A 15,894-nucleotide genomic window follows, 5' to 3' on the forward strand; every position below is an offset into this window, starting at 1 on the left:
GAGACTGACTCCAACTTCCACCACTCAGGATGGCAGGCTTTGGAGTGGTAGAGCCTATCGCAGCCTGGCCAGACGGAGCTAGCTCCCGCCCTCTGTCTATTTATACCTGCCTTTCCTGTTCCTCCTTTGCTTGTGATTCTTCTCGTGTGGTTTCCTGGCCCAGCTACAGCTTCTGACTATTTGATCCTGCTCCATACTGACCCTGGCTTTCTGACTACTCTCCTGCTCTGCATTTGGTACCTCGTGCACTCCTGGTTTGACTCGGCTCATTCACCACTCTTGTTGCTCACGGTGTTGCCGTGGGCAACTGCCCCATTTCCCTTTGCTTTGTGTTCCCTTGTCTGTTTGTCTCTTGCACTTACTGAGCGTAGGGACCCCCACCCAGTTGTACCCCGTCGCCTAGGGCGGGTCGTTGCAAGTAGGCAGTGACAGAGTGGCGGGTAGATTAGGGCTCACTTGTCCGTTTCCCTACCCCCGTCATTACAAAAACATTGGAATTGTGGAGCAGAAAAATGGCAGCAGGTGCCCTGGACTGATGAGTCAAATTTTTTTTATATTTAGCTGTAACAGAAGGCAGTTTGTACGCGGATAATAATGAGTGTCTGCAGGCAACTGTGAAACATGGAGGTTCCTTTCAAGTTTGGGGCTGCATTTTAGCAAATGGGGTTGGGGATTTGGTTAGGATTAATTGTGTCTTCAATGCTGAGAAATACAGACAGATACTTATCCATCATGCAAGACCATCAGGGAGGTGTCTGATTGGCTGCAAATGTATTCTTCAGCAGGACAACGACCCAAAACATATAGCCAATGTCATTAAGAACTATCTTCAGCGTAAAGAAGAATAAGGAGAACTGTAAGTGATAATTTGGCCCCATGTTCTCAATATCATTGAGTCTGTCTGGGATTACATGAAGAGACAGAAGGAGTTGAGGAAGCCTTCATCCACAGGAGATCTGGGGTTAGTTTTCCAAGATGTTTGAAACTACCTCACTGCTGAGTTCCTTAAAAAAAAACTGTGTGCAATTGTACCTAGAAGAATTGTTTCATTTTTTAAAGGCAAAGGGTGGCCACACCAAATATTGGTTTGATTTAGATTTCTCTTCTGTTTGTTCACTTTGAATTTTGTTAATTGATAAAAAAAAACTATTAACACTTCTATTTTTTAAAACATTCTTACTGTGCAGGTTTTGTCCACAACTGCCTAAAACATTTCCGCAGTATTGTATATTTCTCGTAGTTTAAAATATAAGACCAAATAGAACCAATGAAAAGGGTTAATTTAGCTGTAATAAAATGTGTTTGCATAATTACATAATGCTGTTTTACTGGTGGCTAACAGTAAAATACTGTAAATACTTGATAGCAAAATTTTAAACTGCTGACAAAATCAAAAATACAGTGTCACTGGTGTTTCATTGTTCAATTTAGGCTCTGTTTACTTCATGCTTGTAAGTACGGCGTATGCTCCCGATGTATCTATAGACTTCTATGGACACAACATATGCCAACAGTGTAATGACGGGGGTAGGGAAACGGACAAGTGAGCCCTAATCTACCCGCCACGCTGTCCCTGCCTACATGCAACGACCCGCCCTAGGCGACGGGGTACAACTGGGCGGCGGTCCCTACGCTCAGTAAGTGCAAGAGACAAACAGACAAGGGAACACAAAGCAAAGGGAAATGGGGCAGTTGCCCACGGCAACACCGTGAGCAACAAGAGTGGTGAATGAGCCGAGTCAAACCAGGAGTGCACGAGGTACCAAACACAGAGCAGGAGAGCAGTCAGAAAGCCAGGGTCAGTATGGAGCAGGATCAAATAGTCAGAAGCTGTAGCTGGGCCAGGAAACCACACGAGAAGAATCACAAGCAAAGGAGGAACAGGAAAGGCAGGTATAAATAGACAGAGGGCGGGAGCTAGCTCCGTCTGGCCAGGCTGCGATAGGCTCTCCCACTCCTAAGCCTGCCATCCTGAGTAGTGGAAGCTGGAGTCAGTCTCAGAGACATAGACTCAGGTGCAGACTGATTACCTATGGGCTTATACACAGAAGTTGTGCCTGGCAGATCCTTTACAGTTTTAGTGCGTAGTTGAGTCGCTTGGCCTTGTTTCCACGTCGAAGGTATGGCTTTTTGGCCACAATTCTTCCATGAAGACCACTTCTGGCCAGACTTCTCCAAAGAGTAGATGGGTGTACCGGGGTCCCACTGGTTTTCGTCAGTTCTGAGCTGATGGCACTGCTGGACATCTTCTCATTTTGAAGGGATGTAAGCATGATGTGTCTTTGTTCTGCTGCGCTGTTTCCTTGGCCGACCACTGCATTTACGGTCCTCAATGTTGCTTGTTTCTTTGTGTTTCATCAAAAGAGCTTGAACAGCACAACTTAAAACCTCAGTCGGCTTTGAAATCTTTGTCTGGGATAGACCTTGTGTTTTGTTGCTGTGCTCAGTCTTGTCATGGTGGACCTGTGACATGAAACTGTCTTCCACAACCTCACCTTTGTAGAAGAGTTTGTCTGTTCTACACCCAGTTTTAAGCCTCCTACACAGCTGTTTCTGTTACAGTTTAATAACTGTGTTTTAACCTACATATGAAAATGATGATCATTATCACCTGTTTGGTATAATTGGTTAATCATACACCTGACTATAATCCTGCAAAATCCATGACTGTGCCAGTGTACCTAGAAGTATGAGCTAAACACAAGAAATGGTTATAAACCATACCTAATAGAAATCCCAAAATATGCAATCCATATATAGCACGGTGCCGTTTCGGAGAGCAACAATTCAAAAAGAAAAAAACAAAAAATATTTTCCAAAACATACCAGGCACTCTTTGGGATAAGAATAATTTCATATAAATTTTTATTAAATTCCATATAAAAATATATTTTAAAGATTTTTCATATATAAATATATCTCTTTCCTCTTTTATCCATAATACAAAGATTTTTTATAGGAAAAGAAAAGGGTTTGAGCAAACACATTTGTTTCAAACTAGATGTACATAATTAAAAAAATGTCTCCTGGCCAGGATACCAACACAGACTTTTATAACATTACTGCCATTAATTTATCCCCCTCTACACACAATGACATGTCATGATGAGATATCTAGGTAATAGGTGTTCTATACATAAGCCAAAATCAGACCCATATAAGAGATTAGCTATAAGAACCGGTTCTGAAGATTTTTTATCCAGACACCATTGGTCTCCGTTCACACTTGCACTTTTTTCTTTTTACTCCTTCTTTTCTAATTTTGGTCCGAAACCAACAGAAACAGTTCCTCTTGTGTAATAGCAATGCAATTGTATATAAGGAGTTAAATATTTAACTTTAAATCTTCCTATACTCGGGGGCAGCCGAGATTTCACCCAAAGGTGAGCAAATCTAAGCAATGGAGCACGCTCCTACATTGAAGAGTCGGAATCCTGCTATGCTGGTATCCACGTTAAATTTTTATTCAGACACCATTGGTCTCAGTTCACACTTGCAGTTTTTGCTTTTTCCTCCTTCTTTTAGAATTTTGGTCCGAAACCAACAGGAGCAGTTCCTCTTATATAATAGCCATGCAAATATAGATAAAGAGTTGAATACTCATCTTTATGTTGATCTCGCAACTCAAGGTGGACTGAAAGTTCACTCTTTTTCACTACGTTCCTCCTCCTGGAGCAATTGTAGAGTTAAGGCAGATTTTAAAAAAAATTATATATATCAATCGCGTTTTTCACCCCTTCAATCTCATCATTGGCAGATCACAATTCCCACATGGAAGGTTCTCCTTATATCCACTCCATCCACGGTCAATCCTTATGTTGAATAGCTTGGATCTTCCTATGCTCGGGGGCAGCCGAGGTTTCACCCAAGGTGAGCAAATTGTAGCAATGGAACACACTCCTCACTGGAGAGTCGGTATCGTAATATGCTGGTATCCACGTTGGTTTTTTCTGGCAACACTGGAGACTGCAAGACAAGGCAAGGTTGACGTCACTACCTGCCAGGTGTAGACTAATTGATCAGCTGACATGTTTCATCCCGAACCGGGATTTCCTCAGAGCCATTTTGTGAGTTCAGTAAAGTCTGGCATCTTTATAGTGCCAAATTTAAAGGGAACTGGACCCATATGTAAAGATATTACATTAAGTACTCATAGATATTTAATTAAGGAGGTGTTCTCTCCTGTTTTTCTTTACCTTGAGAATATATCCCTTTCCGCCTTGTGTGATCAGTGGTGTCTTCCTTCCCCGCCCCCCCCCTTTTTATTTATTTTTTTTTTTTTTTTTTTTTTTTTTTTTTTTTTTCCTTTTCCCTTAAGAATGGCTTATTGCCTAGATGTAGAGGTCGATGCACAAATTGCTGCATTATTAAATTGTGAGGTCAATAGGAGTATAGAGGACTCAAGCCGAGATATATACGGCCTATTTAAAAACCATAGAAAATTAACATTGAACCATTTAAGACGTAAATGGGATATCCAAAGTTTAGAAGCATATAAAAAATCCGATATTACACCTAGAGGGTTACGTAGACGCACCGTTCCGGCTTCCCATTTCAAAGGAGAGGAGTTCCTAAAAAAATGGGATGAAGAATGTCTAAGACATTCAAAAAAATTAATGGATTTACTAATAGATGAAGAAAGAGTTATGTTGAGATCCCTCACTATGGAAATTGAGGATAGTGTTAGAAAATTGGATGAGTTTTCTTCCCATCTTGAATTTGAGAAATTAAATACTAATCTCAAGAGAGAAGTAGAGTTAGAACTTAGGGAAATCTCTACCCGTAAAAGGAAAAAATTTCAAAGAGATATTTTTGATTTTGAACAACAGCAAATTTTCTCTTTTTCAAATAAAAGGGAGGGACTTAATAGACGTAAACCATGGACGAGGAAAAATACATACACATCAACGGATGGGGAAACAACAAGTGATCTGTCAAGTGATAACGAGACAGGGAAATATACTAGAGTAGAAGATACACAAAGTAAAGTCTCTTTTTTAGGGGATCGAAACAGAGGAAGGTACGGAGAGGAAAAATTAGTAGACAAAAAAGGAGGGCCGAACACGAGGCAACGCAGGGGGAGATAGAATATAATGTGAACAATGTAATTAATTTAACAGAAATTGTTTTAACAAATGATCATATCTCTTTATTAAATCGTGGTTTAGGATTCTCACCAGTTACCCCCGGAAATAAATTTGAGATCTATAAAGATCTACACCTGTTTTTGAGGAAAATTATTTTGAGACTTTGGCATGGGGAGAGAGAAAAAATAGAGAAGAACCCAGATAGCCATATAGAGATATCCCCCATGGATGAGAGAATGGGATCCAACTTACTGTCCAATCTTGGATTGACAGATATGAATGCATTAATAGATCTAGATGAGTTATGGAAGGAGAGTCACGTATCTGGAGACATGGGAGATGGAGAGATGTTTACGGAGGATCTTATCCCGGAGTTTACGGGATTGCGAAAAAAGAGTAGCGTAATGCCCAGTGTCTGCTCTAATAGATGTACTCAGGCCTTTTTGGAGGCCATGCACAGGGACATTGACCTCATTGACTGGTCTTCCTTCCTGAGTGAGGACAATTTGACCAAAAAAGAACGGAAAGCATTAAAAGAGTTGAAAAATTTAAAAGATGTTATAATCAAACCAAGTGATAAAGGTGGGAATGTGGTCCTCCTCAGGGAGGAATACTATGTCGGTGAGATCAAGAGGCAATTAAATACTAATTCTTATGTTCCCCTAACTGGTAACCCCATTCCAGATTTAACACACACACTAAATAGAAAACTGATGTTTGCTGTGGATGAGGGCTTGATAAGTAAACAAGAACTCCATTACTTGGAGATAAAGGAGCCACGTATACCTACCATGTATGTGCTTCCCAAGGTACACAAAAATAGAGATACCCCACCTGGTAGGCCAATTATCTCAGGGTGTGATGGCCCAACTGATCACCTTGGGAAATACATAGATGAAAAACTTAAACCATTTGTGGGTGCGCTCCCCTCTTTTGTCTTAGACACAGGAGATCTCCTAAGTAAATTGGAAAAACTTATGATTGAGGGTGATTTTCTGCTCGTGGGATTGGATGTAGAATCGTTGTATACCTCCATCCCCCATGAGGCTGGACTAAGGGCCGCTGCGCATTTCCTGGAGAGACGAGGTGGGGAATGGGCCCATCAAAACGAATTCATTATAGAGATGTTGGAATTTGTCCTGAACCACAATTGCTTCTCATTTGATGGCAAATATTATCGCCAAGTACAGGGGACAGCCATGGGGTCCTCTTGTGCACCTTCATATGCATGTTTACATTTGGGATGGTGGGAAGAATTTATTGTATATCCCCACCCTCTCTTTAGGAGATGTGCGGCTACCTGGCTCAGATACATGGATGATGTGCTCCTATGTTGGAAGGGATCGGTGGAAACCCTGGAAGAGTTTATTAAAGATCTCAATACGAATAGTTTGAATCTTTTCTTGACATTTACCTCAAGTGAGACTAATATCAGTTTTCTAGATTTAAATATTCACAGGGAAGGAAATCAGCTTATGACTACGACTTTCCGTAAACCAACGTCAGGAAATAGCCTTTTGGCAGCAAGTAGCCATCACCTACCTTCCCAAATTAAGGGAATCCCAATAAGTGAGTTTCTTCGAATCAGACGTAACTGCTCTAGATTTGAAGACTTCAAAGGAGAGGCTCAAGATTTAACATCGCGCTTTTTAAATAGGGGTTATCCTAAAAAAATTATCAAAAAAGGGTATAACAGAGCCATAAGACAAGATAGGAGGGAAATTCTTGAAAGGGTTAAAAAAGAAAAACATGATAATAGAGTACGGTTCATCTCAAGGTATGGTTCCCATTGGAATTTACTACGTAATTTAATGATTAAAAATTGGCCTCACCTAACTTTGGATAAAAGGATTGGTTCAATAGTAGGTGAGATACCAAGTATGGTTCCAAGAAAAGCCCCTACTTTAAAAGATATTCTAGTCAGTTCTGAATTTAAAAGAAAGACCATAGATAACGAAACATGGTTGAATAAACGACCAAAGGGGATGTATATGTGTGGCTCTTGCAATTGTTGCAAATATGTTTTGAAATCCGATACCTTTTTTGACAGCGAACATAAAAGAGAATTTAAGGTTTATAATTTTATCAACTGTCGTTCAACTATGGTGGTGTATTCAATTATTTGTCCATGTGGTAAGCAGTATATTGGAAAAACGAAACGGGAGTTACAGATAAGAATTAGGGAACATCTTTCAGACATTACAAAGGGCGAAATGAAAAGCCCATTGGCAGCACATTTTAAATTACATCATGGACAATCAACCAAGGGCTTAAAATTTATGGGAATCTACCAACTTTTTGAGGATAGAAGGGGTGGGGATCGTAACCGTATTCTTTTACAGAAAGAAACGATGTGGATTTATACATTGGGAACCCTCAACCCTAGAGGTCTTAACAATGAAATAAAATTTAATATGTTTTTATGACATGTGGAATTAATAATCCCCTTCTATTTATTGGTGGTTGCACTTTTGTGGTGTAATATGATTGCCCGTCTTTTGGATACCTCCAATGGATTGATTACCTTGTGACCTATTCTCAAATGGCTTGATTCGACCCAATCTTAGTAAATATATCTTTTCACTCCTTGAAAATAGGAGGGAATAGACTTATGGGATGAATAAAGAACTAACTGTTATGATTTTCTGCCTCCGAATGGTGGGGACTGGGTCCCTACAGATTTTTATCTGTTGTGGACCCGCTCCCTGCCCTTCGGAGACAGACATTAAAATCCTTGGATTCCGGAAGCGTTTTTGCCTCAATTTGGGAAAATCTGTTTTATATCCCTTTATGTTTTGGAAGTGATCTTGTCGGTTTGGCATTTAGGTGGGGGTTGCGTGGATCCTTAAGGGCCGGCTGTGTAACAGCGTCCCGTGATTTTTCCACGCACCAACCAGCGAACTAATTTTCCTTTTATAAATACTTTTTTTCCTCTGGATAAATGGATAGGTCCTATGGATGTTCTCTGTCCCTGGGTGATGGGGACTCGGTCCCTCCGGAAATATTCTCGGGGTTGGACCCACTCCCTGTCACCCGGGTACAGAGGATGCCTTGCCTGATTTTCGGCAGATAAAAATTAGCGGGACACTATCATATTACTGTAATAAATAGGTACTTTATGGGCTTAATGCTTTATGGACAGTCCGTTGACAGGTGTAGCGTTAAATTAGTGTTATACCATCTGAAATGCAACATGGATCTCTCATCATTTATTTAATTTTTTGGATTTTTTATTTATTTTTATTTATTATAATTTTTTTTATTTTATTTTCTTATTTATTATTTATATAATTTTCTGTTATATTTTATTTATTATAGACACTGCTGATCACTAATGGGTTTGTTAGGGATAAAAGAATTTTTCTTAATCCAAAAAATGGGAATTTACTTGCAATGTACTGTGTGTATATGTTTTGGTATTTTATATATATGTATATTCCCGGATAGAAATGTATGATGAAATACTGAGGGGAATCTATAAATATGGACAAAACATGTGTATAATTGGACGTTTTGGATTTGAATCATTGGATTCTATGAGTACTTAATGTAATATCTTTACATATGGGTCCAGTTCCCTTTAAATTTGGCACTATAAAGATGCCAGACTTTACTGAACTCACAAAATGGCTCTGAGGAAATCCCGGTTCGGGATGAAACATGTCAGCTGATCAATTAGTCTACACCTGGCAGGTAGTGACGTCAACCTTGCCTTGTCTTGCAGTCTCCAGTGTTGCCAGAAAAAACCAACGTGGATACCAGCATATTACGATACCGACTCTCCAGTGAGGAGTGTGTTCCATTGCTACAATTTGCTCACCTTGGGTGAAACCTCGGCTGCCCCCGAGCATAGGAAGATCCAAGCTATTCAACATAAGGATTGACCGTGGATGGAGTGGATATAAGGAGAACCTTCCATGTGGGAATTGTGATCTGCCAATGATGAGATTGAAGGGGTGAAAAACGCGATTGATATATATAATTTTTTTTAAAATCTGCCTTAACTCTACAATTGCTCCAGGAGGAGGAACGTAGTGAAAAAGAGTGAACTTTCAGTCCACCTTGAGTTGCGAGATCAACATAAAGATGAGTATTCAACTCTTTATCTATATTTGCATGGCTATTATATAAGAGGAACTGCTCCTGTTGGTTTCGGACCAAAATTCTAAAAGAAGGAGGAAAAAGCAAAAACTGCAAGTGTGAACTGAGACCAATGGTGTCTGAATAAAAATTTAACGTGGATACCAGCATAGCAGGATTCCGACTCTTCAATGTAGGAGCGTGCTCCATTGCTTAGATTTGCTCACCTTTGGGTGAAATCTCGGCTGCCCCCGAGTATAGGAAGATTTAAAGTTAAATATTTAACTCCTTATATACAATTGCATTGCTATTACACAAGAGGAACTGTTTCTGTTGGTTTCGGACCAAAATTAGAAAAGAAGGAGTAAAAAGAAAAAAGTGCAAGTGTGAACGGAGACCAATGGTGTCTGGATAAAAAATCTTCAGAACCGGTTCTTATAGCTAATCTCTTATATGGGTCTGATTTTGGCTTATGTATAGAACACCTATTACCTAGATATCTCATCATGACATGTCATTGTGTGTAGAGGGGGATAAATTAATGGCAGTAATGTTATAAAAGTCTGTGTTGGTATCCTGGCCAGGAGACATTTTTTTAATTATGTACATCTAGTTTGAAACAAATGTGTTTGCTCAAACCCTTTTCTTTTCCTATAAAAAATCTTTGTATTATGGATAAAAGAGGAAAGAGATATATTTATATATGAAAAATCTTTAAAATATATTTTTATATGGAATTTAATAAAAATTTATATGAAATTATTCTTATCCCAAAGAGTGCCTGGTATGTTTTGGAAAATATTTTTTGTTTTTTTCTTTTTGAATTGTACCTAGAAGTATGCTGTTTTAAAGGCAAAGGGTGGTTACACCAAATATTGATTTGATTTAGATTTCTCTTCTGTTCATTCACTTTGAATTTTGTTAATTCATAAAAAAAACCCAGTTGTACTTTTGCAAGCCTCATTTGCATAACTACAAAAATGGTCATAACTTGGCCAAAAATGCTCGTTTTTTTTAAATAAAAACGTTACTGTAATCTACATTGCAGCGCCTATCTGCTGCAATAGCAGATAGGGGTTGCAAAATCTGGTGACAGAGCCTCTTTAACTCTCAATTCACTGCTAAAATCCATATTCAGTTAGGCAGTGATGAGGACAGCTCACTGAGAGATCAGGTTACAGCTGCTCATGGAAGGCTATGGATAAGAGCAGGAGGAGGGAGCAGCTGCCGAGAGAGAAACACACAGACAGACGCTGCTGCTACTACTTCTAGTAAATGTTTTGCTAGAATCCAGCACTTGAAAGACACACTAGAAGCAGCATGGAGGCCATTACTTAGCAGTAAGGAGCAGTGAAGCTGTGATTCAAGCACTGGGATGAGAGAAAAAATTAGAAGCAGCAGAATCTGTCTGTGTCTTTCTACTCTGTGTCGCTCCAGCAGCTCCATCCCCCTTCATAGACTTCTATGGGCAGCAAGTAACCTGATACTTCAGTGAGCGGTCTTTATCTCTACCTCACTAAATACAGATTTTAGCAGTGAATTGAAAATAAATGAACAGTGCAGGAGGCAGGAGGGGAGGTGAAGAAATGCCTGATACCTGAAGGAAGAGGCATTTTCTCTAATAAGAAAAATATATTGCAATTTTTTTTTATATTCGCTTGTACTGTTGAATTATGGGGGAAAAATTGTAAACAACGGTTTCACTTTAAAGCAACTTTGCAAATAGTCTTGATTAAAAACAACCTATTGTTTTGTGCATACATCTTCTATACAGACTTATGTGTCTCCTTGATTAAAGACTATAAACATACCCTATGCACGGCCTGATCCTGCAGTCATGTGTTACTCTTTTATCTGTCTCCTTTTCTTACCTACACAAAGTAGAAACAGGGTGGTAGATGGCAAAAATGATGAAAGGAATACTAGCAAATTCCTTATTTCCAATGTTGATGTGTGCTGAGTTCAGCTCCACGGTCCAATTTGTTTGCAAGAACCTGTTCATGTATTTCTACAATTCAAAAGTCCATCCAGCTTTCCTGCCACTTACATGTAAGCCTCATATTACAAGCGTAATATGGTGCTGTACAACCTCCAGGTTATAGAGTTATAATACAGTGCCCAGAGACTTCTATGGAACCCTACTGTACCTCCGTATGCCTCCATTAGAGGTCGTATTACAGAGCTATTCTTCTAGAGGCAATGCTTCTGGGGGAGAATAATTCTGTAACACAGCACTGTACAGAATAAATTACCAAAGCAAAAGGAGTGCCAAGGCTGTGTAGTATGGCACACACGGACTCTGTGTGCCCCTGCACAGCCTCAATATGCAAAGTTCTGCTCTGTGCATGAGGCTGTGTTTTTTTTTTTTTTCAATTATCTTAACCCCTTAATGACCGGGCCATTTTGCACGTTAATGACCAAGGATTATTTTTTGTTTTTTCATGGTCGCATTCCAAGAGTCGTAACTTTTTTTTTATTACGTCGACATAGCCGTATAAGGGCTTGTTTTTTGCGGGACGAGTTGTATTTTGTAATTGCACCATTTTTAGATGCTTACAATATATTGATTAACTTTTATTAACTTTATTTTAGGAGAGAATTGAAAATAAGCAGCTATTCCAGCATTAATTTTCACGTTATAAATTTACGCCGTTTACTATGCAGCGTAAATAACATGTTAACTTTATTCTATGGGTCGGCACGATTACGGGGATACCAAATATGTAAAGGTTTTATATGTTTTCCTACGTTTGCACAATAAAAACCCTTTTAGAAAAAAATCACTTGTTTTTGCATCGCCGCGTTCCAAGAGCCGTCATTTTTTTATTTTTCCGTCTATGTGGCCGTACGTGGGCTTGATTTTTGCGGGCCAATGTGTAGTTTTCATTAGTACTATTTTGGGGTACATAGGACTTATAGATTAACTTTTATTTTATTTTTTATGGGGGGAATGGGAGAAAAGAGAGAATTTTGCCGTTGTTTTTTGCGTTTTTTTTGGACGCCGTTCATCCGGCGGTTTAATTAATGTGTTCATTTTATTGGTCAAGTTGTTACGATCGCGGGGATACCATATATGTGTATGTGTTATTTGTTTTGACACACTTACAGAATAAAACCACTTTTTGGGCAAAAAAAGTAGTTTTATTTGATTTTGACTGTAATTATTATTATTTTTTTTCAACAAACTTTATTTAAGTGATTGACATTTTTTTTTTAAGTCCCACCAGGGGACTTCACTATGCGATGTGCCGATCGCATATATAATGCTTTGGTATACTTAGTATACCAATGCATTATTGCCTGTCAGTGTAAAACTGACAGGCAATCTGTTAGGTCATGCCTCCGGCATCGCCTAACAGGCAGTTGCGGAAGACAGACCTGGGGGTCTTTGTTAGACCCCCGGCTGTCATGGAAACCCGACGGCGACCCGCGATTTGTTTGCGGGGGCGCCGATCGGGTGACAGAGGGAGCTCCCTCCCTCTGTCAAACACATTAGATGCCGCTGTCACTATTGACAGCGGCATTTAATGGGTTAAACTGCCGGAATCGGTGCGCGCTTCAATTCCGGCAGTTGCAGCAGGAGCCAGGCTGTGTAGAACAGCTGTTCTCCTGCCGCTGATCGCATGGGTACACTGGCAGTACCCGCGCCATCACAGGACGGATATATCCGTCCTCCTGCGCGAACTAGCAGCTGCTGAGGACGGATATATCCGTCCTTCGGCGTTAAGGAGTTAAGGACAATAGTCGTCTTGGCACTGGAAGTTGAATTTAAATAAATTATTCTATCAATTGTCTCTCACGGCCTCTTACTTAAAATTATTGAATAGAAGTTCCTATTACTTTTTTTGTGATCAACATCAATATAATAATTTGTAGTGAGTTATATTATTACCATAGCTTTTCGATTTCTACTCTTCGCAGCTATTTTTCACCATAATTATTCTTAATAACATTATGTTTGTTATCTACTATTTATCATAACTTAAGTGTTTGAACAGCTGAGCATCTGTGAGGTGGCATCTATGGAGAACTTTTTCTCTTGATTTAATATTAATGGGCAACATGTTCTTGTATGATCATATTTTGAGCTCATATTTCCATTTACGATTAGCTCAATGGCCCTTTTATTCAAAATTGTATTATTTATAATAAGGAAAGACTCTGTATTTGAATATGAACATCATAAAAAAACCGATGCTCTCCATTCTATCTGCAAAGAGAATCCTTACAGATGTCAATACATCAAGTTTTGAAGAGAAAGTCTTGGCATTATTGTTTTCGTCTCCTTCATGCGTCTGTTTCAAATGTCAGTTCATTAGCACAATGTTTTACCTACTCAGTCTTGGTTATCCGTAGCTGATGGAAGAAATAGAAAGTTGTTATTAAATGAGATTTACTCCTACAATACTAGACAAGTTGCCAGCATATCACTGTATTACAATAAAGCCTCTTTTTTTTTTTTTTGTGTCACTATCAATACTGATCTATTTCACAATTAATGGACAGTTTTGAAGTCACCAGGAAATATTTATAGAACATATTTGATAGGCATGTTCTGAATTGTATTTTGAAACTTTCTTGAAAAATATTTAGGGCTTAATAACATAGTTTCCTTGGTTTAGTTTTTGAAAGTTTTTTTCTTTCACCAAAGAAATGTCATATCGGTAGGTTTTGCAATCATTCTCTGATTGATTGGGGAGTGACTGCTGGGACCCCACGATCCCCCAGATGAAGGGGCTGCAATGCTAGTTAAGAACTGTGGCCCCTTCACAGTTTTTCCCATGCAACAATGCTCCTGACCCGCCGTTGTGCAGGGAACTGCAGTACAACCCGATTTACAGCAGGTGGCCAGTAGTGCCTCTGTAAGATAAATACCACAGAGACCTTGGTCTCTTCATTCTAAGGGGGACGTAGGGGTCGGACCCCTACCAGTCATGATTCTATGGAAAATGCTAGAGATATACCATAACATTAGAAGAAGGGAATGTTCCTGTAATGGAAGAGAAGTAATTCATTGGTTTAGTTTTTTCCTCAAAAAACCTATAGTTACCAATTAGAAGTAAATTAAAAAATTACAGCTATAGTCTGATTTGTCCACATGGGAATATTAATTTCACCTTTTATTTTCTGAATTATTATTTTTTAATATAAATCTCTCTTTTGGAATATATAGAAATAAAAGTTGGGAGGCCAAACTCGTTGACCAAAAGGAATGACTTGCCCTAGATCCATTCCAGTATCTGACTTTCATGCCCTTTACATACTCAAATAAGATGGGGAAGAAAAGGAAAGCCTCAGGAAACCTCTAGGGTTCATATAGGAGTTGAAAGAGATTAGAAAAACATTGCTGCTTTCTGCCAGAAACAGGACCACACATGTGCATGGGGTTCCACATGAATGGGGATGAGCTGCAATACCACACACAACCTACGGTCAAGAGAGGTGTTGTGTCTGCAGGAAAACACACATGTTTTTATAATCTTCTACAACCTTTTTAACCGTGCCTTGGATAAATATTTGGTGCATTATTATATAGAGAGGCCTACTCTTACATCTGGCAAGTTTACTATGGAGAGCAGAACCAGCCTTCTATTCAGCTGACCTGAATAGGCTTTGACAGGAAAGACACAGCTTTTCTGTATACAGAATACATAAAAGCTGTATCCTAAAGATTAAGAAAAAATATTTAATAAAAGTTAATTAAAAAAAATTTTGCAAATCACTTAAAACATAGATTTTTATTTTTTTTAAAAATTGGCTTTAAAAGTGAATAGGTCATCAGTTGTCCGAGCCTGGACAACCCCTTTAAAACCTCTGACTGGCTGCCTTTAAATGTGAAGTGGGTATTAGTTTGTGTTTTTTTTTTTATATTATACATGTATTATCTTGATATGTTTGTTTTAGAGTTTAGTGAATTTTTTGATAATTAATTCTACAAAATGTGAATCCCTCTTCTTTGTGAACTTTTAACTTGGTAAATTAATTCTTCCTTGTCTAGTCAGTATAATAATTGTAGAACAAGATATATATGTGTTCAGTACTATTCATATGCACTTGATTGTCATAATAATCCACATATCTATCTTTTCCCATACAGATATCTAGCTAATGAAATTAAGAAGAGAGATGGATTTGAACTTCTCTGGGAGGTATGTAATTACTTAAGTATAGGTTCATACTAGTGAATCACATGGCTTTCCTTGCCACTGTAAACTGGCACATTATCCATAACTTTTAGTCCCTAGAAGTGGTCATTCATCTAGGGGTCAAATTTAGATTGCACCCTCTCTTACGGTGGTTCACATTGGGCAGTATAAATGACACCTAAAGAGGATTTAGACCCAAAACATAAAAATGGCGACATATTAGTAAATCAGAAATTAAAGGTGTGACCAGAGTTTAGTAATCACGTCTTTTTTTATTTACAGAGTAATATTTTTTTAGTTGTGGCTAACATTTTTGCAAAAGTGAAATGGCATTTCAGTCAGATTGGTTGGCACCATTGAATTATCTTCTTGGCAAACTGTCACTTTGTTCGTTACTGAAAGTAACTGCTGACAACACGATGGGTAGTTGTCAGTATTTGAGAAGCTAATGCACCGTGGCTTCTACATGGTTAGACAGAGGCAGGGCCTAATAAGATGCCTGTCAGTTTTATACTGAGAGACATGATACACTGCAATACAGCAGTATATTAAAGTGATCAAGCGATTGCATGGTCAAGGCA

The 15,894-nt window shown here is 38.8% G+C and overlaps 1 protein-coding gene across 1 annotated transcript in view; it reads left to right on the plus strand.

Annotated features, from left to right (window-relative positions):
- Positions 1 to 15,894, plus strand: part of GADL1 (glutamate decarboxylase like 1) — a 235,213-nt gene that overhangs the window by 147,764 nt on the left and 71,555 nt on the right. Inside the window, exon 13 of the mRNA XM_075827176.1 lies at positions 15,265 to 15,316. Within this exon, the coding sequence (XP_075683291.1) occupies positions 15,265 to 15,316 (52 nt within the window). The remainder of the gene's footprint in view (positions 1 to 15,264; positions 15,317 to 15,894) is intronic.

Source organism: Rhinoderma darwinii, chromosome 5 (genome assembly GCF_050947455.1).
Source record: "Rhinoderma darwinii isolate aRhiDar2 chromosome 5, aRhiDar2.hap1, whole genome shotgun sequence".
In the NCBI taxonomy this organism is placed as follows: domain Eukaryota; kingdom Metazoa; phylum Chordata; class Amphibia; order Anura; family Rhinodermatidae; genus Rhinoderma; species Rhinoderma darwinii.